The sequence below is a fragment of the Tachysurus vachellii genome, chromosome 19 (assembly GCF_030014155.1).
Source record: "Tachysurus vachellii isolate PV-2020 chromosome 19, HZAU_Pvac_v1, whole genome shotgun sequence".
In the NCBI taxonomy this organism is placed as follows: domain Eukaryota; kingdom Metazoa; phylum Chordata; class Actinopteri; order Siluriformes; family Bagridae; genus Tachysurus; species Tachysurus vachellii.
Window position 1 is genome coordinate 14,522,001 of NC_083478.1, and position 24,806 is coordinate 14,546,806.

Here is a 24,806-nt window from a genome sequence, read left to right on the forward strand (position 1 = left end):
TATATATTTATTTATTTATTTTGTTAAAGCATTTCTACTTTACACCATTTCTTCACACCTGTCTTTTGCACACTATCTATCTATCTATCTATCTATCTATCTATCTATCTATCTATCTATCTATCTATCTATCTATCTATCTATCTATCTATCTACCTACCTACCTACCTACAGTGCCTTGCAAAAGTATTCATACTCACTGAACATTTCCACATTTTGACACGTTGCAACCACAAAGAAAAATGTATTTTATTGGGATTTTATGAAATAGACTGAAAGAAATTGGCACATAATTGTGAAGTGGAATGAAAATTATAAATGGTGTCCAAATTTGTTTTACAAATAAATATTTGAAAAGTGTGGTGTGCATTTGTATTCAGCCCCCTTTACTCTGATACCCCTAACTAACATCCAGTGAAACCAACTGCCTTCAGAAGTCACCTAATTAGTAAATAGAGTGCACATGTGTGTAATTTAATCTCAGTATAAATACAGCTGTTCTGTGAAGCCCTCAGAAGTGGGTTAGAGAACATTAGTGAACAAACAGCATCATGAAGACCAAAGAACACACCAGACAGTTCAGGGATAAAGTTGTGGAGAAGTTTAAAGCAGGGTTAGGTTATAAATTAATATCCCAAGCCTTGAATATCTCACGGAACACTGTTACAATCCATCATCCGGAAATGGAAAGAGTATGGCACAACTGCAAGCCTACCAAGACATGGCGGTCCACCTAAACTGACAGACCGTGCAAGGAGAGCATTAATCAGAGAAGCAGCCAAGAGGCCCATGGTAACTCTGGAGGAGCTGCAGAGATCCACAGCTCAGGTGGGAGAATCTGTCCACAGGACAACCTTTAGTCGTGCACTCCACAAATCTGGTCTTTATGGAGGAGTGGCAAGAAGAAAGCCATTGATGAAAGAAAGCCATAAGAAGTCCCGTTTCAGTTTGCGACAAGCCAAGTGAGGGAGACAGTAAAATTGAACTTTTTGGCCAAAATTCAAAATGTTGTGTGATGGAAACCTAACACTGCACATCACCCTGAACACACCATCCCCACCGGAAAACATGGTGGTAGCAGCATCATGTTGTGGGGATGCTTTTCTTCTGCAGGGACAGGGAAGCTGGTCAGAGTTTATGGAAAGATGGATGGAGCCAAATACAGGGCAATCTTAGATGAAAACCTGTTAGAGTCCACAAAAGACTTGAGACTGGGGTGGAGGTTCACTTTCCAGCCAGACAATGACCCTAAACATACAGCCAGAGCTACAGTGGAATGGTTTATATCAAAGCATATTCATGTGTTAGAATGGCCCAGTCAAAGTCCAGACCTAAATCCAATTGAGAATCTGTGGCGAGATTTGAAAATCACTATTCACAGACACTCGTCATCCAATCTGACTGAGCTTGAGCTATTTTGCAAAGAATAATGGGCAAAATTTTCACTCTATAGATGTGCAAATCTGGTAGAGACATACCCCAAAAGACTTGCAGCTGTAATTGCAGCAAAAGGTGGTTCTACAAAGTACTCAGTGGGGCTGAATACAAATACAAACGCCACACTTTTCAGATATTTATTTGTAAAAAAAAAAAAATTTGGTCACCATTTATCTTTTTCCTTCCACTTGACAATTATGTGCCATTTTGTGTTGGTCTATCACATAAAATCCTAATAAAAACATTTTTGTTTGTGGTTGTAATGTGTCAAAATGGGAAAATGTTCAGTGGGTATGAATACTTTTGCAAGGCACTCTATCTGTCTGTCTGTCTGTCTATTTAAAATAGAATTGTATTGTTTGAACAGTGAAATTGACAACACCCTGGAGAACATGACCACCTATAAGAAGAACAAATGGATTACAGAGGGCAAAGTGCGCAAGTAAGGCATTTATAAATTGACATCAATGTATTTTTAATTGATTTCTCTAAGTATTAATCTAATTCACACACATGCAATAGAATGAAAGCTGCTCTAGCACGTAAAACTGGCCGCTCAGAGGATGAGCTGTGTTTAGAGGAGCGGAGACGTAGTACCCGTGTTTGTGTGGCTGAAGATGAGACTCTCCCAAACAGCAGCTTCCTGGAGAATGGCAGCTCTCGCCAGCGTAAAGATGAGTTGAAAATTTATGAGGTAGTACATCACTTATCTTGTAATATCAGAGCTTGCAATTTTATTGCTAACATATGCTGCGGCATATCATTTATGTATGCTGTGTCAGTGTAATGTGAGCAGTGTGTGGGGGGCTAGCTTGTGTTCGCTAATATTAACAGATGTCTAATATACTGTAATATATTGCAATAAAAATATTCATGTATATTTTACATTATGTAAAATATTTTACATATTTTACATTATGTAAAATATGCTTACTTTCACTAAAAAAAGAATACCTCAGTATTTCTCTCTATGTTTTTGCAAAGCATATTCAGTTCAATTCAGTTTTATTTAAAATTATTTATTTTTAGAACTTTTAACAATGGCCAGCCCACGGGCATTACTAGGTATAAATTTCTACTGACACACATTGCCCCAGTCACTTAAAATCTTTTTGAATACCTAACATATGTACTTTGCATTTCACAAATATAACAAACAACAATGTAAGGGTATCCTAAAGAACATTTATTTGAGTCAGCAATATCAAATTATGTATATATGCACTAAGACAGTACTAAAATGTAAATAAAATATTCTCCTGTAGGCTGGGTGCCTCTCATGTCCAACACTGAGTTCTAAATTAGCTGGTTCATTTCTGTCCTCCTCTGACATTCAGTTCCTCATTCCCTGTACCAACCTCAAAACATCTAAACCTCTGCACCTACAGATTCCTACTGATAAATTCAGTTCATAAAAACATTTTTCCTGGCAACTATCATGTCACATCAAACTGCCTGAAGCTTTAAATAGTTTAAACAACAAAACATTAGTTTGCTTTCATTTATTAGGACAAGCATTGGTAGCTGCCTGTTTGTCTATGCATTACTGCTCCATAAACGTTTATAACCTGCTAATTTATTTTTAAAATACCTTTAATAATTAATACATTTACCTACTATAGATACATCATTTGCTCAGCTCCCATTTCCTTTAAGTAAGGCATGACCTTACTTAATGAACTGTGAGTTATTTTATTTTACTGGGGCACAGCAGATCATTACCGGACCCAGTAAAATGGGTCTATTGACACCCCTGGCCATGCTGTTTTACTGTCAGCAAACTCGAGGTAACATGTGAGCATATGGGGCATTTAACATCCAAACATATGTTTACCAAAACACACTAAGCCTATGAGTCCTGAAAATGAATTGGAGCTCTTTTCCATAACTGGGGGGCTTTGTAATAGAAGGTTCTGCCACTGCTGTAGTCTTTATTATTAGACATGCCAACAAAGAGCCTGCATTATATTGACAAATCAGCTCATCAGTTGAACCCAATTCCAGCCAACCCAAACTGCATTCATCCTAGGTACTTGATTCCCATGTCAGTTTCTCAAAAACAACTCTTTGATTTCCCCTTTGGCCACTGCGTGCAACTTTGGATGCTTGGGGTACCCATGGCTAATCAGCTGCCTTTTTTTTGCATGTTGCTAATTGTTCATGTTGGTATCTTTTTACAATATCAGAGAGATTCTGGCATTGTTACCCACACAGGGCATTCAGGTTTACTTGTTTAGTCACTTGTCATTTTGAGTCTGGACTACAGCAGCTTACTGTTGGCATGTCTACCTCTGAGCTCAATTCAACCTTTGCAAATGATCCAAAATACATGACTTTTTCCAGTCTTCCAAAGTTCTACCACATTTAAAATAAATTAATCAATAGATAAAAATAATTGTTTCTGTATGATATCCCATATGTTTTAGACTCATGGTATCCTTTGTCTGTGACCTAGCATACCAGTATCGATATATTTATCAATAGAGATTTAGCGCACTTTGTATGTTACTCCAGATAATGGTTTATTTTTCAAACATTATTCAAGCATTTTCAATTCTCACCAGCTGCATTAGAGACATTTTTGAGATGCTGATGTTGTTGTTTTTTTTTATCCTTTGTTATTTTTATTGCAATTTTTTTTAAAAATTCTGTGCGAGTTAAGCATAAGAACTTCATGGAATGCTGAAAATTAAAAAAAACACTATTTATACACACTACACTGTATTTAACTAATCCACATAAATGTTGTGATAGTTGAACATGTAGATACATTTTGTAGCTATTTGTAACTCTGTAAAGTTATCATCATAATCATTTTACAATGAAAAAGGGATGCCAATACAAAGATACTGGTTATTCAGTGCCCCTATGTCTCATGTCACATTTTAGTTGAACGGTTTGTAGTTACTGTTACTGGGTTCTGTCCATGTTGTAATGGTGCTTCAAGCTTTTGAGTTCTGACTGAACACTTACAGCTCATTCCTCTGCAAACATTGGAGAGCAAATATTACATTTTTAAAATGTTCTTATGTATAAGTTTAGTTTATCTTTCCTTACAGGCTGAAAGTTTAAACAGTGCAAGTGTTCCTGAGCTGGAGCGACAGATTGATAAGCTAACCAAGGTAGGGTTTCTACATTCAAAATAGAGCAAGCATATAATTATATGTTATTATTAAATACTTGTTAGATTCTCATAATTTTGCTTCATTATTCCTTTTTTGCCATATTGCCTATGCAAACCCCACACTTCCAATGACAACTGCCAACAAACACTTTTGAACAATGATGGTAACTTTATTACCTTTTAGTATTCTGTCAATTCCTCAAGGACCCCTATTCAGATTGGAATACACTGATTCAGTTCTTTTACAGTAGGTCTCTAATTATCACAGTAGTTCATTAGTGAGCATATTGCTTAATAAAATCTGTATTATTTAACATTGCTTATTTAATGATGCATTGTTTATTTTGGCCACACAGTGGTATGAAGTATATTTCTGCAATTCCTGTTTTCTTGTTGCGTACATAACTGCAGCCTAACTGTCATTGTGCTAGTGATCTACTATGCCAAACAAAAATTGCAGAAGACTTCATTGTCTAACATTGTTCTTAAATTACAGCTATAAGTATCGTGTTAAGTGTTGGGAGCTGAAACTAAATCAGAGGGTGGACAGGCATGGACCTTACATATCATTATGATGTTATGAAAGAATTTTGTTTTTCAGCGGCAGGATTTTTTTCGTAAGAAGCTGCTCATATCATCACATTGCATGCGGGCAATGTCGCTGGGACAGGACCGGTACCAGCGGAGGTACTGGCTGCTGCCAAATATCGGTGGTGTGCTGGTAGAAGGGCCAGAAGAGATCTTAGGTGATTCATGTTCATATTATATCTGGTAATACATGATTGTCTTGGATAATATTCATATTGAAATTCACAGAATTCCACACAAATTGACCACTTAAAATTTTTATAATAAAGCTATAACTTAAATTAAAATTAAATAAATAAAATAAATGAATAAATTAAAAAAGCAAATTAAAAACTCGTTGAGGAAATTTAAGGAAAATTTTAAATAGAAAGAAACTTTTTTTTTTTTTTTTTTTTTTTTTTTTTTTTTAAACAGTTCCCAAGCTTTAATTTTTGTCAATTGAAATATAAGTGCAGCCATTATGGATTTTGGAAATAAGACTAAAGCTAAATTTAAGATCTTAATTTTTTTTTTCATTGCTGTTTGTCTTTGGCAGCCTTAGGAGACACTTTCATGAAGGATGAACCTAAGCCTTCTGTTGAGAAAGAGTTTAAGTTTCCTGTGAAGGTGGATAACAGAGTGGATCCACAGCTATCTCCAATGCTCAGTGCTACCAATACACACCAACCTTTTTGCCCTCACCCTTCCAATATCCCCTCCATTTCATCTGCTGCAGTTGTAGAGCCTCTTCCAGGTGAGGCTTCTCTTATGTGCACCCCACGAGGGTGGGGCCGACCTCGCAAAATCAGACCAGAAGTCGAGCTCCATTTACGCACAGTCAAGAATCGCCGCCACCGCTACAACAAATCAGGTGGTTAGAATTTAGTGAATGGGGAAGGGCATAGTTCTGAAATTTTAGATTAGATATAAACCAATCTACCTGGCAATTCTGGTTACATCCATCTCAATACTTTTTTGATCTATTACGAATGTGATGTCTTTGCATTAGGGGCTGAGAACAGCAAGGGTGCCAGCCAACCAGAAGACTTTATGAAGGAACCCGAAGATAAAAGACAAATGTTGCCTAAGGAGTCATGCAAAGAAGAATCACTATATCCATGTGCATCTATGTTTATGAATTCTTCTAAAGAGACTCCCCTTCCTCATGGTACTAGTCCTCACTTTAAACCAGTCACACTGCCAAAGGTCAGTGCTACTCAGGTGAATTTTATTACTGATGATTATAATTTCATGTATTTTTTCATGACATGCACAGCCTAGTTCGAGAATAACATCTCTACATAATGCTGTGCATATATTAGCAGATAAGGCATTTATTGTTTGTATTCATATATTGTATTCATATATGGATTTTCAAGCATCAGATGTGTGTGTATATATATACCAAAAAGAGTACATACTATGGCATATATATATATATATATATATATATATATGTGTGTGTGTTTGTGTGGGTGTGTGTGTGTGTGTGTGTGTGTCTGTGTGTGTGTATATATATATATATATATATAAATATATAGTATATATATATATATATATAAATATATATATATATATATATATATAAATATAATGTGTATATATAATACATATATAATATAATACATAATACATATACTTATACATATATATATATATATAAAAATAACATTTTGCTGTTAAGGTTTATGATTTGTACTCCTTATATGTGCTTTACTCAGACTCCCAGACCTGGCAGGAGGTGCAGGAAGGGCAGTGGTACTGGGTACAGGAACACTGAGGCAGTTGCAGTAAAACGCAGGGGCAGACCTCCCTCCTCTCACTTTCAGGAAATGGAGCAAAATTACTTTAAGCAGCTAGTGGTCAGGCCCATTCCACAGGGTTTGTTTGTTTTACATTTGCTTCCCTACCAGACCTATCTTATTCTAGTTGATTTACATAAACTATATGGCCAGTGGTTTGTGACCTTCAACATAAACTGAACAAAACACTAAAATGTGCATTTTAAACATCCCCTTTCAGATTTAGTCCTCAGTTTGGCATTATAATAACCTCCACACTTATGGAAAGACTTTTTACTAGACATTGGAATGTGATTGTTAGGAATTTCACATTCAGCTTCCAGAACGTTAGATAAGTCAGGCATTGTGTTGTGTTATGTTGTATTATGTTACTGACGGGCAAAACACCTGGGACACAGTCAGCATATCAGTTCATCGTAAAAATTTGCACAGAGGCATTGTCATGCTGGAACATCTTTGGGTTGGGCCACTTAGGTTTATTAAAAGAAACTATTATTGCAACTGGATACAAAGACAATTGTGTGCAGGCAATCACTTGGGGAAGGCACACATATCGGTGCGATTTTCAGGTGTCTACAAACCTGGCCATATAGTGTATATATCGCAATGTTAAACTATTTGTACATTTGCACTATTTCTTATGTTCTGTAAAGCTGCTTTCGACAATGATCATTGTTAAAAGCACTATACAAATACATTTTAATTGAATTGAACATATGTTACAAAAGTTCAATCTGGGGTCTCTGTTTGGGCTACACAGTAATAATATTAATAAAATTAACCTTATATTCTGAACATGCATAAATTAGCACTACTGCTACATGTGAATTCAGAGTAAATTGGGAAGATCTGTTTTTGGTTAGTTTGCTTAATGTTATACTTGAAAGTATGATTCGAAATCTAATTACGTAAAGTTCACGTACATTTATTCTCAGAAAATTATCACAAAATTGATTTTAACAAAAATTTAAAAACATTTACCAGTTATGCTTTTCGTATTTCTTATATAATTTTTATGTAAGTTCACCTGAGAGGCTGATAGTGGCCATGTTTTTTTAAATCATAATAAATCCACCTACAGTATAGTACATAGATACAGCAAACTAAACTTCAGCTCAGTCAGTCTTACAGGTCCTGAGAAACCATTAATGCACCCATGCACTCAGTCATGAGTTACAGCTGTGTGAGTAAATTAGGCTCTGCCTATAATTGACTGACAGTTGGCGACCATATTCTTTATGAATGTGAACTCCTTTGATAAGTTCAAAAACCCTAGGATTACTTTGCGAAAGGTTTTCAGGGTTTCCCGCAGAAAATTTGTTAGTTAAGGCGGTAGGGTTGTGCGGGTGGGCATGTGCCCGGGGGGAGATCTTGGAAAATGGATCTTTAAATTTCTTCTCCAGTAGATCAATTTGTTTTTTGTAATTCAAATTTATGGCTCTCCCTACACTTTTTAATAAAGGATGAAAAGCTTATACATGTATGTCTGTATTTAATAGATTAAACTTATGCGGGCAATCCCGGGTATAGAATGAAGAAAACAAAAGCAAGAACAGTAACAAAATGGCCAGTAAGCAAAGAGTTAGATCACATTTTTCTACCTTCTCTCAAAGTAACAATCTTTGGATACGTGGTCAACCTAGTAGTTTGGTTCCTTTGCCAACCCCTGACCCAGCCATTTTTAGAATGACGAAACAAACAGATTTGCTCAGCAAAGTCATCCATAGGAATTGCAGATTCATCCTCATGCATCTCAGATTCACATGATGCAACCACTACATCTTTCTTCAGAGTAGACTTTATAGTGGGATCAAGATTGAGACCGAACATTTCAACTTTGTCTCTGAAGAGAGACATCTTCCCTTGATGAACTTTTACTACATTTACATTTACATTTACGGCATTTAGCAGACACCCTTACCCAGAGTGACTTACAACTGAGCAACTGAGGGTTAAGGGCCTTGCTCAGGGGCCCAGCAGTGGCAGCTTGGTGGACCTGGGGTTCGAACCCATGACCTTCCGATCAGTAGCCCAACACCTTAACCACTGAGCTACCACATCCCCACTTACTACTGCGTGATAGAACAAAAATAACTGATGCCATCATTCTCCTCTTAGACGCTATGTGAGTTCTGTAATCTGGGAAGAAACACAGTGGAACTTCCATATGATGAATTTGTCTAGTGGCTTGGGCTCCATTCAGGATCGTATTTCAATCTCAATAACACAGCATCTTGAAAATGAATGTACGGGGGATGATTTAGATTGTTCACTGCTATAAAAATAGTGGACTTTTTCTACCTCCATTAGGTAAGGTTACCAGCAAGAGAGGGAATCAGTTTAGGAAAATAATTCTGTATAAATCCCAGAGGATCATGTCCTTTTACTTCCTCTTTCAGCCCCACAAGATGGATATTGGATTGGTGGCATGTGGTAGCTTAGTGGTTAAGGTGTTGCTGCCAATCGGAAGGTTGTGAATTTGATCCCAGGTCCACCAAGCTGCGACTCTTGGGCCCCTGAGCAAGGCCTTTAACCCTCAATTGCTCAGCTGTATAAAAAAATTAGATAATGTAAGTCGCTCTGGATAAGGGCGTCTGCCAAATGCTGTAAATGTAAATTTATCTTCATTTCTTGCTAACTTTTCCTGAGGGGAGTCAGACTTAAGTTTCAGGGTCCTCTTTTTATATGACAAATAGCTGTCTGCATATTGTCAAATGCGTTTATCATCAGAGGAACATCCTCATCCAGATCTCCCAGTCTGTCTGCAATTGGGGCAATTTCTACCTTTAACAATTCCCTAACGAGGAGTAGGTGTAGCTTAAGCTTGCTGGCAACAATGGCATTAGATTATTTTTCTCTGGGGAAGCCAGTGTCAATTGATGTTTTGCCATCTTCCTTTGTAGTTTTGTAGAAAAACGGGCATCAAAAAAAAGTTTTTCTGAGAATTAATAAATTATCAAATAAATATCTGAAAAGTGTGGCGTAAACTTGTACCACTGTTTGCTGGGATTACAGCTCAAGTCTTTTGGGGTATCTCTCTACCAGCTTTGCAGATCTAGAGAGTAAAATTTTTGCCTATTCTTCTTTGCAAAATAGCTCAAGTTCAGTCATATTAAGGGCATCTGGGAACAGCAATTTTCAAGTCTCACCACAGATTCTTAATTAAATTTTGGTCTGGACATGGATATGCTTTTATCTAAACCATTCCATTGTAGCTCTGGCTGTATGGTTAGGGTTGTTGTCCTCCTGGAAGGTAAGAGTTTCTCAAGGTCTCAAGAGTTTAGTCTCAGCAACAGGTTTTTATCTAATATTGCCCTGTATTTGGCTCCACCCATCTTTCCATCAACTCTGACCAGCTTCTCTGTCCCTGCTGAAGAAAAGCATCCCCACAACATGATGCTGCCCTGTTTCAAGGAGTGGATGGTGTGTTCAGGGTTATGTGCAGTATTAGGTTTCTGCCACATATAGCCAAAAAATTAAATTTTGGTCCGATCTGACCAGAGCACCTTCCTCCACATGTTTGCTGTGTCCCCCACATGGCTTGTTTCAAACTGCAAACGGGACTTCTTATGGCTTTCTTTCAACATGATTTTCTTCTCCTCTTCCATAAAGGCCAGATAGTTGACATGCACAACTGATAGTTGTCCTGTGGACAGATTCCGCCACCTGAGCTGTGGATCTCAGCAGATCCTCCAGATTTACCACGGACCTCTTAGCTGCTTCTAATTCTAATTCTCTCGTTGCCAGGTCTGTCAAATTAGGTGGACGGCCATGTCTTGTTAGGTTTGCAATGTGCCATTCTCTTTCCATTTTCAGATGATGGATTGTACAGTGCTCCTTGAAATGTTTGAGGCTTGGGATATTGTTTTATAACCTAAACTTCTCCAAAACTTTATCCCTGACCTGTCTGGTGTGTTCCTTGCTCTATACCAGAGGTATTCAACTAAAATTTAAAGAAGTCTTTCCCCTTTATATCTCAGTGAGAGAACTGAGCTCTAGCTTGGCTTGGCAAGATTATAAACCTGGGCTTGAATGGAGTCAGGGCCATTCTCATACACATGTGGAGGTGCTCATTAGTGACCCTGGAACGATATTTAGATTTGATTATGTTCATTGTGGAGAAAGCTGCCTCGCAGTTGTATGTAGAGCCAAACATGGTCAGGATGTATAGGGCTACTTCCCAAAGAAGTCGCTGTCTCAAGGACGCTGTCTTCAGATTTGAGTGGATTTGTTTGTTCAAAGCCTGTATGTTTTGTCTCATAATGGCGTTTCACATTGCCACTTTTAATAAGTGCCATGGTTTCTGAACATATGAGACACACTGGTTTAGTGTGAAGTGGGAAGAATGAACAGAAATTAATCTGTCCATTCTGGATTAAATGCTCTATTTTCGCTGTCCACTTTTCTTCTTTTGGAGAGCGACATTTGTTTTTTATTTTCCCTTTCTCCGTCTCACTCGTCTGTTTCTCTCACTTTCTGCGTTGTCTGTTTCTCTCCCTTTCTCCGTCTCACTCGTCTGTTTCTCTCCCTTTCTCCGTCTCACTCGTCTGTTTCTCTCCCTTGTTTTCTACATGTATCGCTATCTTTCTTTCATGTGTAACTTTACTCTAATTCTCTCTCTGCCTTGCACAGTCTTGCACAGTAATGCACAGATTTGATTGGCTAAGTGGTATCACGTGGGATGGCTTAACTCGCATGCAATTGGTCTGTGCGTTTCCACTAACACTATTGTAAAGATTGCAAAAGCTGCGCCGGATAAAATAGAAGCGCTCCATCAAGTTTTAAATCATAACCTTTTGTTTTGGCTCTAGGTCCGGGTCCGTATTGGACAGCTTCTGGGTCCGGACCCGGACCGCGGTCCGCCTGTTAGTGACCTATGGTCTATACGATGCTGTTTGTTTACTAATGCTTTCTAACAAACCTCTGAAGGATTCAGAGAACAGCTGTATTTACAGTGCCTTGCAAAAGTATTCATACCTCACTCACATTAGTGAACAAACAGCATCATGAAGAACACAGCAGACAGGTCAGGGATAAAGTTATGGAGAAGTTTAAAGCAGGATTAGGTTATAAATTAATATCCATAAAATTAATGGAAAGCACAACTGCAAGCCTACCAAGACATGGCCGTCCACCTAAACTGACAGGTTGTGCAAGGAGAGCATTAATCAAAGAAGCAGCCAAGAGGCCCAAGGTAACTCTGGAGGAGCTGCAGAGATCCACAGCTCAGGTGGGAAAATCTGTCCACAGGACAACTTTTAGTCATGCACTCCACAAATCTAGTCTTTATGGAAGAGTGGCAAAAAGAAAGACATAAGAAATCTTGTTTGCAGTTTGCGACAAGCCTTGTGGGGGGGCAGCAAGCATGTGGAAGAAGATGCCCTGGTCAGATGAGACCAAAATTGAACTTTTTGGCCAAAATTCAAAACGTTATGTGTTTGGCGGAAACCTAACACTGCACATCACCCTGAACACACCATCCCTACTGTGAAACATGGTGGTGGCAGCATCATGTTGTGGGGATGCTTTTCTTCAGCAGGGACAGGGAAGCTGGTCAGAGTTGATGGGAAGATGGATGGAGCCAAATACAGGGCAATCTTAGATGAAAACCTGTTAGTCTACAAAAGACTTGAGACTGGGGCAGAGGTTCACTTTCCAGCAAGACAATGACCCTAAACATACAGCCAGAGCTACATTGGAGTGGTTTAGATCAAAGCATATTCATGTGTTAGAATGGCCCAGTCAAAGTCCAGACCTAAATCCAATTGAGAATCTGTGGCGAGACTTGAAAATCACTATTCACAGACACTTCACAATTTTGTGCCATTTCGTGTTGGTCTATCACATAAAATTCTAATAAAATACATTTTTCTTTGTGGTTGTAACATGACAAAACTTTTAACATTAAAATTAATTCAGTAGGTATGAATACTTTTGCAAGGCACTATAGACAATCAATGACAATCTAATAATATTTTGCCAGATTTACTTTAGTTTTAGGGTTTATACATTCAAGAACGTTCAGGAAATTCTCATCACATTATCACAGGGGTGTCCAATCTTATTAGGGATGGGCCACTGCAGCTGCAGATTTTCATTCTAACCAAGCAGAAGCCAAATTTGTATTTACTGAAGTCAACAATTACTTACTAAAAGATGCAGATGTGACTTGGTTGAAGAACTAACCAGCACTTTGACACCCCCTGCCTACTTGTTCTAATGGGATTGTTTAAGTGGCATATATTTATGTACAGTCCTCCAAAACTATTGGAACAACTTTTTTTTTTTTTTTTTTTTTTTTTTTTTTTTTATGCTGGAATAGTTAACCAATTAATAGTTCTAAATGGTGTTCAAAGGTATAAACCAGCCTAAAGATCCTGGTTAATGGTATGATAGTCATTATACAAACTGTATGATTACATTTCAAAATAGCCATCTTTACAATGGGTGTCCATAATTTTAGAGCTGACTGATTGTTAGAAAAAATTATACTGACTTGTTCACATATTAAACCGGAATAATCATGCAGTGGATTTTGTTTCAGAAGGTTAGATTTAAGTAGTATCAATATTCTCCATCTCCAGAGATGGTGAAAGGTTGGTGGTGGATTCGAAAGCCTGAGGAACTCACAGCAATTTTGACTGCTCTCCATCCCCGTGGAATCAGAGAAAGGGTCCTACTAAAGAACCTTACCAAACACATGGAGTTTCTGACAGAGTGCTGTACACAACCTATGGCAGGTGAGTCAATTTTAAGAAGTCAGTATCATGTGGATATTTGCTGTTACACCAATATGGAAAAACTTGTGTACAAATGTTATAGAAGCTTTGCTGAAACAATGTATGGAAACCTTGTTCAAATTATGTGTTCACCTTACAAAGGTGGTATTTGAGCCACTTGAGCCATCTGTGGTGACCAATGAAAATCTATCCCTTATCATCAATTTGTTACAAGTTTGTTACAAGATTCTTGTATAATCTGTCCATAGTATGTTATTCCAGCACTGGGCTTGATTAGATCATGTAGCTAAGCAGTACCTTTATAAGGGTTGCATACCCTGATTAGGAATTGAATCAGGGTTATGGTGGTGATAAACAAACAAGTATGTCATTCCAGAACTGGGTTTGTTTAGATCATGTAGCTAAGCAATAGACACAGTTTTGACATGCTCACTTATGGTGTGCCCACTTTTCTTTCAAGTTATATAGACAGTAATGGCTGTATGTTTAGCTATTTGTAGAGGACAGTAAATCTATACTGCTATATAAGCTTCGCATTGACTACTCTAATGTATATCCAATTTTCATATGTATAGTTTTGTCCCTTGAGAACATATAATAAAATTATTGCTGAAATTTGAGGTGTGTACTCACTTTTGTGAAATACTGTAAGTTGTTTGAGCTTACATTTCTACATCATTTATTTGTCTTTTGTATTTATTAGATCCAGTCTTTCATCTAAAGGTGGAGGATGACAGACATTTTCTTGAGGCAGTGAAGCACCCATGGGTAGAACAGAATCATGCCATGCAAACTGACCTTAGCATCCTTCAAATGGTGGAGGACCTGGAGCACAGGGTGTTGGGAGCTGATCTGCAGCTTAAGGTGAGTAAAAAGGTCCAAGGTAGTTTATTTCTACCTCGTTTCATTGGCATCCTTTAAATCAACATGCCCATGTTAACACTGGGCTGCTGATACTGAGCAAAACTAAGAGAGGCATTATCTTTCTCTTTTATCATTTTTCCCCTTGTTTAGGATTTCACTGCTCCAGAGCCTGACTCTACTCGGGAAGATCTGCAATATTATGAACATGAAGTGGACCCCAGAGAAGACTGGATGTTGAGGAGCAAAAAAGAGTGGTGGGACCTCTTGCGTGTACTCACAAACCCCCTGGATCTGGCTGTGATGCGTCTCACCAACCTGGAGAGGCATATTGAGCGGCGCTATCTCAAGGGGCCACTGTGGAATCTTTCTGAGGTGATGCGGTTAGCTCCTCTTACATCTCCACCTGGAGGAGAGGAGATTACCATGGACACCTTCAGGTTAGAAACATGACAAATAATAAAGGAATAATTCAGTATTAATATAGAATAATATAGAAACACTATACTAATACTGGGTAGTGCTCCCTTTGATCTAAAAACAGCTAACTTTGAAGCTATGAATTTCCCATTCTGCCACATTCTTAAAGTGTTCAATTGGATTCAGAGCCAGTGACTGTGAAGGCCACTAAAAACATTGAACTCATTTTCATATCATGACTTGTTGTCATGACTTGTGCTTTGATTCATAGTGCATTATCATGCTGGAAGAAGCTTTTAGAAGATGGTATATTGTACCAATGAATGGACGCATAAAGTGAGCAACAATACTGAAAGACAGTTGCAATCAGTCATCCTGCTTGTGCCAGATTTTGACACTACCATCTGTGTGCTTTAGCGGGTATCTTATTAATGAGAGATTTTGTTTTTCAGTTTATTGGACGTAATCTTGCATTAACCACTTGATTCTGCTTAGGGTTGTACTGAATTGGAAACTTTTCAGGAATGCTGAGCACAAGGCAGGAGTTTACCTTTGATGTGATGATGATTTTTTTTTTTAATATTTATTTGTACATCTTTCTTTGTATTGGTCTGTTTGTAGCCTGGAGAATGAGATCACCCCCAGGTTGAGGATTTGGAGGCAAGCCCTGGGCCGCTGCCGAAGTGCATCACAGCTCTCATTGTGTCTACTGCAACTGGAAAGAGCCATTTCCTGGGAGAAATCGATCATAAAAGTGGTGAGAATATACCACTGGGTAGTGAATAGCATTTAGACAGTCTTGCTTTTTACATTCACTTTCTAATAAGGATTAGTGTTGCAAAATTCCGGGAATTTTTCATTGCTGGAAACTTTCTATGGGAATTAACGGGAATATATGGGAATTAATGGAATTAACTGGGAATTTAGGGGGGCACGGTGGCTTAGTGGTTAGCACGTTCGCCTCACACCTCCAGGGTCGGGGTTCAATTCCCGCCTCCACCTTGTGTGTGTGGAGTTTGCATGTTCTCCCCGTGCCTCGGGGGTTTCTTCCGGGTACTCCGGTTTCCTTTCCCGGTCCAAAGACATGCATGGTAGGTTGATTGGCATCTCTGGAAAATTGTCCCTAGTGTGTGAGTGAATGAGTGTGTGTGCCCTGCGATGGGTTGGCACTCCGTCCAGGGTGTATCCTGCCTTGATGCCCAATGACGCCTGAGACAGGCTCCCCGTGACCCGAGGTAGTTTGGATAAGCGGTAGAGGATGAATGAATGAACTGGGAATTTACAAAATTGCAGTTTAGCCTGTAACAGGGAACTTAAATGTAGTTTTGTAATTGTTAAACAATCATGTAGGATAATCTTGGTAAAAACAAGATTTACTGCAATTTCACCCGAATTTCTACCCTGCACATTCATCAATGGTTCTGTTTGACAGTGGGGAGTTTTGCGGATAATGTTTTGATAAGTTTGCGAATTTATCATTGGACAAATAACATCAGTAGACTAGTTTGAGTTGTATCATTAAGGTGAGCACAGAATGAGGAAGAAAATATAATTTTTTTTAAATGAGGTGGATTTAGGATGTAGATTGATATCAGTAAAATGCTGCATTTTTTGATCGGATGACCACCAGCTGTTTTTGTTCTTCAGTGACCACCTGTTTTTTTTATATTTCCATATATTTTTCTGTATTTCTGTCCCAAGCTGGTTAATTAGAAAAATACGTAAGAAAAACATTACAAATGAAAAAAAACAATAATGCCTACAGCTGCACTCTCCCACCCCATCCATTCCACATGGGTGCTGTTTAGGCCAGCATGATCAATATGCACACAACAGAAATACATTCCAGAAATATCAACAATCAGAGATGGACTGAAAACAACTGAAAACCCCTCAACTCAAACTGTCTACCTTTAATTATCTTTACGGTTCTGTTTTTTAATATTTATAGACAGTTACTATATTACTGTGACACTTTATTTAACCTGACACTTAATTTCACATGAACCGGACGGAAGCATGCTAATAATTCTAGCATTGATTAGCATGCTAATACTTCCATAGTTGCACAACTCCACTTGACTATATACAATTGTTAGTTACCTAGAGGAGGGTGCCCTTTTAAGTGAGGTTCCTCTCACGGTTTTTATTCTTATATTGTCTTAACATTGCCTTTGGTTTAAATCAGTCAGATAGATGGATTTTATCTAACCTACAGATAGATAGGTTTTTAGCATAATTTATTGTTTGATATGGGAAAACCTCAAGTCACATCAGCTAAAAAAATACATGAGTTTAGTGCGTGTTTGCAGAATTATTTCAATAATAATAATAATAATAATAATAATAATAATAATAATAATAAAATAAATTAAATATTATGTTCCATTATATTAGTAATGTTACTAATAATGTTTACTGCTCCAAAATAAGTCTTAGGTGTAGGTAGCAGCTTAGTGTAGGCAGCGGTTTACTATACTGAATCTCACTGATGTTTTAGTTCTATTAACAGTATGGTATTTCCTACATACCTTGGAAAAAAATGTCTTTGAATTGTAATTCCTAAAAAACAAAAAATATGTGTTTACAGACGTGCCAGGTGTGCCATAAGGGTGATAATGATGCATGTCTACTGCTATGTGATGGCTGTGACCATGGATGGCACATGTTCTGCCTAAGGCCAAAGGTTACTCAGGTGCCAGAAGGTGACTGGTTCTGTCCCACCTGCCATTCCTTGGTAATGTAGCATGAAACTCAAATCCTTACAAAATAATAGGAAAACATGTCACCTTTGGATTTTTTCAAATTGCTTTTATATTTGGGGTATTTAACATCTTTATTTGTATGTCTTCTAAGGAATCTGGTACAGATTCTCAGACAAACCGATCAGCCCGACAGAGAGCAAAGGCACAAAAACGGCGCCCTGCTCATGGAGTTGAAAATTCAAATGAGGAGCAGCGACATAGGAAGAGCATGACAACACTGCAAAAATACGTCTCCACCCCCTCCAGTGGGTCAAGCTACCCCCTCCCCAAACGCAAACGCATGGCTACACGAAACCAACCTGACCTCACATACTGCGAGTGAGTTAGAAATTTGTATTATATCTCAATTAGGATAAGTGTGTTAATATGAGCTTGCCATGGGTATAAACATAGTTTAATAATAATTTACAATAGTTATTATAGTATAACTTTTAGAATGTAATGTATTATGTAATGTATAAGTTGCAGATGTTGCATTATATAATGTATTGAACATATTTGTGTGTTTTTCAGAATTATTTTGATGGAGATGGAGGCCCATACTGATGCTTGGCCCTTTCTAGAGCCAGTTAACCCAAGACTTGTGCCTGGATACCGCCGCATCATTAAAAACCCTATGGATTTCCTAACAATGCGGGAAAGGCTTTTAAAGGGAGGGTAAGATTACTTGAGGGTTTGTGTATAATCTAAAAATGTATATCTGTCTTATTTTATTTATTTGCTTCTCACTGTGCTCAGTTAAATAGTTTAAATTCAAACAACTAATCTGTTTATTTTATGAGGCAGCATGTTTTCCAGGTAAAATTATTACTTAAAGTAACTTAACTAAATTTGTATATTTCTTGTTGCAGCTATAGTACGTGTGAGGAATTTGCTGCAGATGCTCAGCTGGTCTTTAACAACTGTGAGCTCTTTAATGAAGACACATCAGAGGTGGGCATGGCCGGACACTCCATGAGGCACTTTTTTGAGAGCCGCTGGGCAGAATTCTATTCAAAGTGTGAAAACAGAGCCAACTTGCTAACTTGCCAATAGGCTGCTTTTGGGGAAATAATATTTCAACATATGCCCAGTCCCACTCACTCCTCCAAGAAAACTTTTTTTTTTTTAGCAAATCTGTAGTCATTTTGTGCCCTCCTGTTATTTTATATATTGTTGCTTGAGGGGCATAGCAGAAAAATATTGTTTTTAATTTCAGGTATTTTAGAGTGAAAGAAAACATAGGAACTGGTGCTCACTATAGCACACTGCAGGTATACAGTATATTAAATCATGCTGTAAAAATACAAAGAAAATGATTTGTGTATTTAAAATTTTCACAAACTGTACTGGGCTGTGCCATTGTCAAAAAAATTGTCTAATCATACACCACTTCACCGTATACACTTATACCTCACCTGTTCATTTTTGTATTTTTTAAAATGATGAAATACTTTTGTTTGAAATGTGTGTGTTACTGTGTTTAATTCGTACTAAACCTTTTACTATCCTTTATACTACTATCTTTAATGAAGCACTCTACAGTTGCTTCCTAAATTCTTTTTCAGATACACATGCTCGATCGTGTAGCTGTCCATTAAGTTGTTTTAGCAACAACAGTGATCAAGTGACAGTATTCATTACCAAAAAGAGTACATACTATGGCATATATATATATATATATATATATATATATATATATATATATATATATATATATATATATATATATATATATATGTGTGTGTGTGTGTGTATATATATATATATATATATATATATATATATATTATATATATATATATATATATATATATATATATATACATATATACGTATATATATTTACGTATATATGTATATATATATATGTGTGTGTGTGTGTGTGTCTGTGTGTGTGTGCACTTAAGACTCAGTTAAATTTTGGATGCTTTTCATGAACTGGCCCCCATGACAAACTAATTGAATAGCCTTGATCTACAGTATATTATGCACTGTCTACTATGTCAGCATAATAGTAAAAATAAATACTGACTCGGGTACATTTCAAAGAGATATTGGAGAAAAGTTAGCATTTTACAATATATATTTACATCTTTGTCAGTTGAACTTAGATAGGCATGTTATCTAAAACAAGCAGATTATGCTCGCACAATTATGCTGATATAGTAGAAAGTGCATAAGCTGCTTTGAGACATTGTTTATTGTTAAAAGTACAATACAAATACAATTGAATTGAAAGGCCCAACTTACATGTTATCCAACTTACAATTTCTAAATTTCTGGCTGATTTTTTTATTTGATTGAAAAAAACTACAAAAAACAAACAAAAAAAATCAAAGTCTTCACTTTTTTAAGCATTAAAAATGTGCAATACAAATTTACCTTTTGGTTCTGCTGACTATTGTCTATCTGCCATTTTCTGTGTTAGTCAGTCATCTATCAAATAATCTAACTAGTCACTGAACATTTTGAGCATTTGAGTCATGTATGTATATTTAATCCTTAAATATATGTATATGTGCTTTAACTTATACATTTCTTTTAACTATTAGTGACACAATAGGGTATAACTTTAATATTGCTGTGAACAATAATGGGACCTGTAACATTAGCAGAACAAATGGTTGTAATAACTTATTTTATTTTTTTTATCTTTTTGTAGATCCTGTGTCCAATTTTGTTTACTGATTAACTGATTTGAAACTGGTTAACTGATTTGAAATTCAAAAGAATAGACCTTTCAGCCACTCACCAGATAAGAAAAGATGTCTGAAAATGTTTAAGATATGTACCTGATTTTTCTCTTTGGAAATTCACATAGATCCACATCATAAATAACAGTAATTTTATCCATATACTATTGCTGTTACAATTTTTCTAGTGGATTGAAGCATATTTATGTTATTATGTAAAGAAAGGGTTACGCATGTTAAACTGAAGTACACTGCCATCATGAAAGACTTACATGCAGTCCCCCAAAATCCCAACAGATTGTCGTGTTTATCTACTGTGCTTAACATTATTCAACATTCTGAAAATGCTCATAAAATGCATGTCCATTTATAATTGTATTTTGTATACATAGAGTAATGTAATAGAAGATGAGGTATTTAATCATGATTCGGCAATAGATTTTTCCCCTTTTGTCTTTGTGTAGTTTTACCATCTGCTTGTTTCATTCTTGAGTACCAATAGCAAAGTCATCACCTTTTAAACCCCACATGTGTAGCGAATAAAATGTTCACTGTTGTGCCATGTTTGTCCTTGCCCATTTTCAGCAACTTGGCTGATCTAGGTGACTCTGTCTGTCCTCTATTTAGAACTACTATTACAATATCACCTTCTGTTATTTTTTTGTTCTTTACTGGCCACAAGGGCAGTTTTCATCTGAGTTATTTAGTATATGTATTAGTCATCGCAAGACTTTGATGTTATACCTCATCAGACACTAACTGATTACACCTTACCAGACAATCAACCACTTCTTCAACTACATGAGAATAAGAAAGAGCATGACAGCAAGGACTTTTATAGCTTACCCAAATAGGTTCAGAGTAAAAAAAGTTGATGACTTTGATATTAATATTGATATATTTATATTGGTACTTGGCAAGGAAATGAGAATGTCCCACAGTTCCATTCCCACAGCAAAAGGATTAAATTAAATACAGGTATTAAAGCCTATGCACCTATATGCACATTCCCCTTCCCCAACATTACCGGACTATCACCTCCTGGAAACATCTAAAAATCCACATGTACACACTTAGGCTGGCCTGTAGTACCAGGACTGTTAGATGCTATGTTATCTTCCATGCTAAGTTCTCAGAAAAGTAACAGACAGTTTGGTTATAACAAGCATCATAGAACTGGTAAAATGGCACTGCATTTGACCTTTCATAAATGCATTTACAATTGCAGTTAGCTCATATTTTTTGTAAATGTTTTGGAACACATGGATACTTGTGGAATGCATGCTAATGTGTATACCTACCAGTATGCAAATATGTATATTTCCACTAGCCTTAGTGTTATGGTTTTTTTTTTTGTTTGTTTGTTTTTTGTTTTTGTTTTTCACTTTAATGTATTTTAGCAATGAAGAGCATTACATCAGTTCTTGCACCTCTGACCACAAGCAAATCTGCTGCGTTATTCCTTACAGGGTGCTTTCCTTTTATAAACCACATTATATATGCTTTCACAGCAGGATTTTTTAAATCTATTTTATTGTGTATGTTTATACCTGAAAAAAATAATTTAATAGCTGGGATTTTTGAATAGCAATAGCCTATATGCAACATATCTGGAGATAACGTTTGGATAAAAGTCTAGCTGATTCTTGGCATGGCCAGTATAGACAAGGACCATTTGTTCTAGACTATAGATTGCCTTTAACTGGAAATTTTTTTTTTTTTTTTAAAGTAAAATTTATAGGTACACTTACTGTCCACTTTAATAGCAATATCTGTATACCTGCACGTTTATGCAGTTATCCAATCAGTACAACATGGGGCAACAGCACAATGCATAATCATGTGGATACAGGTCAAGAGCTTCAATATCAAATATAAGAATTAGAAAAAAATGTGATCTCTGTGACTGAAATGTAACATGGGTGCCAGTTGCTGTTTTGAGTATTTCATAAACTGTTAATATCCTGGGAGCATTACACAGAATGGTACAAACAACAAGAAAGATTAAATGAGTGATGGTTCTGGGGATGGAAATGCATTGTTTATAAGACGGGTCAGAGGAAAATGTCCAGACTGGTTTGAGCTGTTTATCCACCTAAAGGTTTGATGCGTTTTGCATTCTTTATTGCTTTTCTGCTTAGCACTCTTGTAAAGAGTACTTAATTGATTTTCTTTTAGCTCAGACCAGTCTGGACATTGTCATCAGGTATCTCTTGTCAACAAGGTGTTTCAGCTTGCAGACCCTCTGGAACACCAAGTGGATTAAAAACCTTAGGCGATTAGCAGTTTCTGGAATCCTCAAACCAATTAAAGTAACAGATCACATTTTTGTCCATTTATATGTTTAATGTGAACATTAACTGAAGCTATTGAATTGTAGCTGAATAATTTTATGCATTGTGCTTCTGTCATATGTTTGTCTTTTTAGATAACTCAATAAATGTGCAGGTGTCCAGGTATTCCAGTTGTAGTAGATGTTGAGGTATCAATCAGCCATAACATTAAAAACAGACAGATTGTGTAAATAACACATTACAGTTCTGTGGTATGTGTGAAGGGGTGGAATGTATTAGGCACCAAGCAAACAGACAGTTCTTAAATTTGAGGATAACTGTACAAATGGAAGGATCTGAATGACTTTGAACAGTGTCAAATTATGATGGATAAATGATTGGAAGAGAATCTCCAGAATGGCAAGTCTTGTGGGGTGTTCCCTATGTGAAGTGGTTAGTACCTTCTTACTGCAAGTTGTCCAAGGAAAGACAACCATTGAACCCACTATAGGGTCACTGACACTCAAGGCTTATTGATGCATATGATGTTGAAGGCTATCCCATCTGGTCAAATTCCAGAGAAGAGTTAGTGTAGAACAAAAGCTAAAAAAAAACTTTTTGCTGGCTGTGATGGAAATGTCAGAACACACAGTGCATTTGCAGCTTTCTGCATATGAGACTGCAAATTTGTTGGAGTGCTCCTGCTGGCCTTTGTTCACTGTTGAAAGCTGTTGAATGTGAGCTTATCAAATAGAACTGGATGACCTATGTTTACTTTACATGCCCAGATGCATGTGTATTGCTTAGCTGGTGCAGAGATGGCACAAGGATACACTATGGGAAGAAGGCAGGCTGGGCAGATTTTTGCTGGAAAAAAATGGTTTCAGTCTTTAGATTTCTTGTTTTTTCCATGCCTCAGCTGGTTATAGCTGATCATTGTACAGTATGTGCTCTTTACTTAAAAATATTCTTGGGTTTTTAAGACAAGAATTTTTATTTATTTCAACATGAATCAGTATCCCATGACATTGGACCCCATCTTACTGAAAATTCTATTGTTTCTGGAGTGTTGTTTTATTCAGTGCCCAAAATTAATGGATGTTAATCTTAATGGTTGGAATTTATAGTGTTGTTAAGATTAATGAATGTTAATCTTAATGGTATTAATCTATAGTGTTGTACAAAAATTTTTATTCCTTGAAGACCTCAAATTATACGATGCAAGGAAATGTTTGATGCAATATTCCTTTTATAATTTTATTTGGAGCACTCCGTCCCGGGTGTATCCTGCCTTGACGCCTGAGATAGGCACAGGCTCCCCGTGACCCGAGGTAGTTCGGATAAGCGGTAGAAGATGAATGAATGAATGTATGAATTTTATTTGGAGATTTTATGTTGCATTTAAATAGATATAGAACACTGAGCTTGTATATAATTATGTTTTCATCAATGAAAAACATGATAAACATGAGAATAGAAATAACTATGATAATAAAATGTAGTTTTACACTGAATGTGTCCCAGTATAGTATAATTCTGTATATCAATCTGTTTATAGAGATAATTTTCCCTAAAAGAGCTGGATGTTAAGGAAATATAGAACTAAGGCATAATCAAATGTGGTGTTTGTGGATTTTAAATAATGTACAGTTTTTGTGAGTTTTTCCCTTCTATATTTTTACAGAAATATAATTTTTAAAACATGGCATTATGTTGTTTCAAAGATATACCTTACATCTGTAGAATGTACTAATAAAATTAGTAGCGATACTTACTTGGTTTTACCTGTTTCTCTGTATTTGGGTTTTGTTTTTTACGTTGTATTTAAAAAAAAAAAAAAAAAAAAAAAAAAAAAAAAACTTTTTGAATTAAATGTAATTAAAAACAGGGAAAGGATTCAGTTTGTGCTGAACTTTGACTGTTAAGTCTGTGACACACTGTGCCACTGTCGCAAGCCCCTCTCAATCGTTTTGGGTGGTAGATAGCTGCGCACGCAATACTCATATTGCATCAAGTATAAATCTTGCTCTACCTTACCCAAAATTATTTTTTCTTTCTCCAGAAGATTTTTTTGTTCTTTAATATTGCAGCACAATATTCCTACAATTTTCTTAGTGTCCCACACTTAACAGAATTTGATTT

The 24,806-nt window shown here is 36.7% G+C and overlaps 1 protein-coding gene across 9 annotated transcripts in view; it reads left to right on the forward strand.

Annotated features, from left to right (window-relative positions):
• The window catches only part of baz2a (bromodomain adjacent to zinc finger domain, 2A), a 49,139-nt gene extending 29,978 nt beyond the window's left edge, over window positions 1-19,161 (forward strand). For 7 of the 9 annotated variants that reach the window (XM_060893649.1, XM_060893644.1, XM_060893647.1 and 4 more), the window contains 15 exons: window positions 1,805-1,879; window positions 1,960-2,131; window positions 4,497-4,559; window positions 5,163-5,307; window positions 5,685-5,999; window positions 6,138-6,349; window positions 6,850-7,009; window positions 13,515-13,670; window positions 14,374-14,534; window positions 14,685-14,971; window positions 15,573-15,708; window positions 17,542-17,688; window positions 17,808-18,034; window positions 18,230-18,373; window positions 18,568-19,161. In XM_060893649.1, the coding sequence (XP_060749632.1) occupies window positions 1,805-1,879; window positions 1,960-2,131; window positions 4,497-4,559; window positions 5,163-5,307; window positions 5,685-5,999; window positions 6,138-6,349; window positions 6,850-7,009; window positions 13,515-13,670; window positions 14,374-14,534; window positions 14,685-14,971; window positions 15,573-15,708; window positions 17,542-17,688; window positions 17,808-18,034; window positions 18,230-18,373; window positions 18,568-18,751 (2,584 nt within the window). In that variant the 3' untranslated portion in view covers window positions 18,752-19,161. The remainder of the gene's footprint in view (window positions 1-1,804; window positions 1,880-1,959; window positions 2,132-4,496; window positions 4,560-5,162; window positions 5,308-5,684; window positions 6,000-6,137; window positions 6,350-6,849; window positions 7,010-13,514; window positions 13,671-14,373; window positions 14,535-14,684; window positions 14,972-15,572; window positions 15,709-17,541; window positions 17,689-17,807; window positions 18,035-18,229; window positions 18,374-18,567) is intronic. The other 2 variants (XM_060893648.1, XM_060893650.1) reach the window with 2 other exon arrangements.
• Window positions 19,162-24,806: the final 5,645 nt, after the last annotated feature.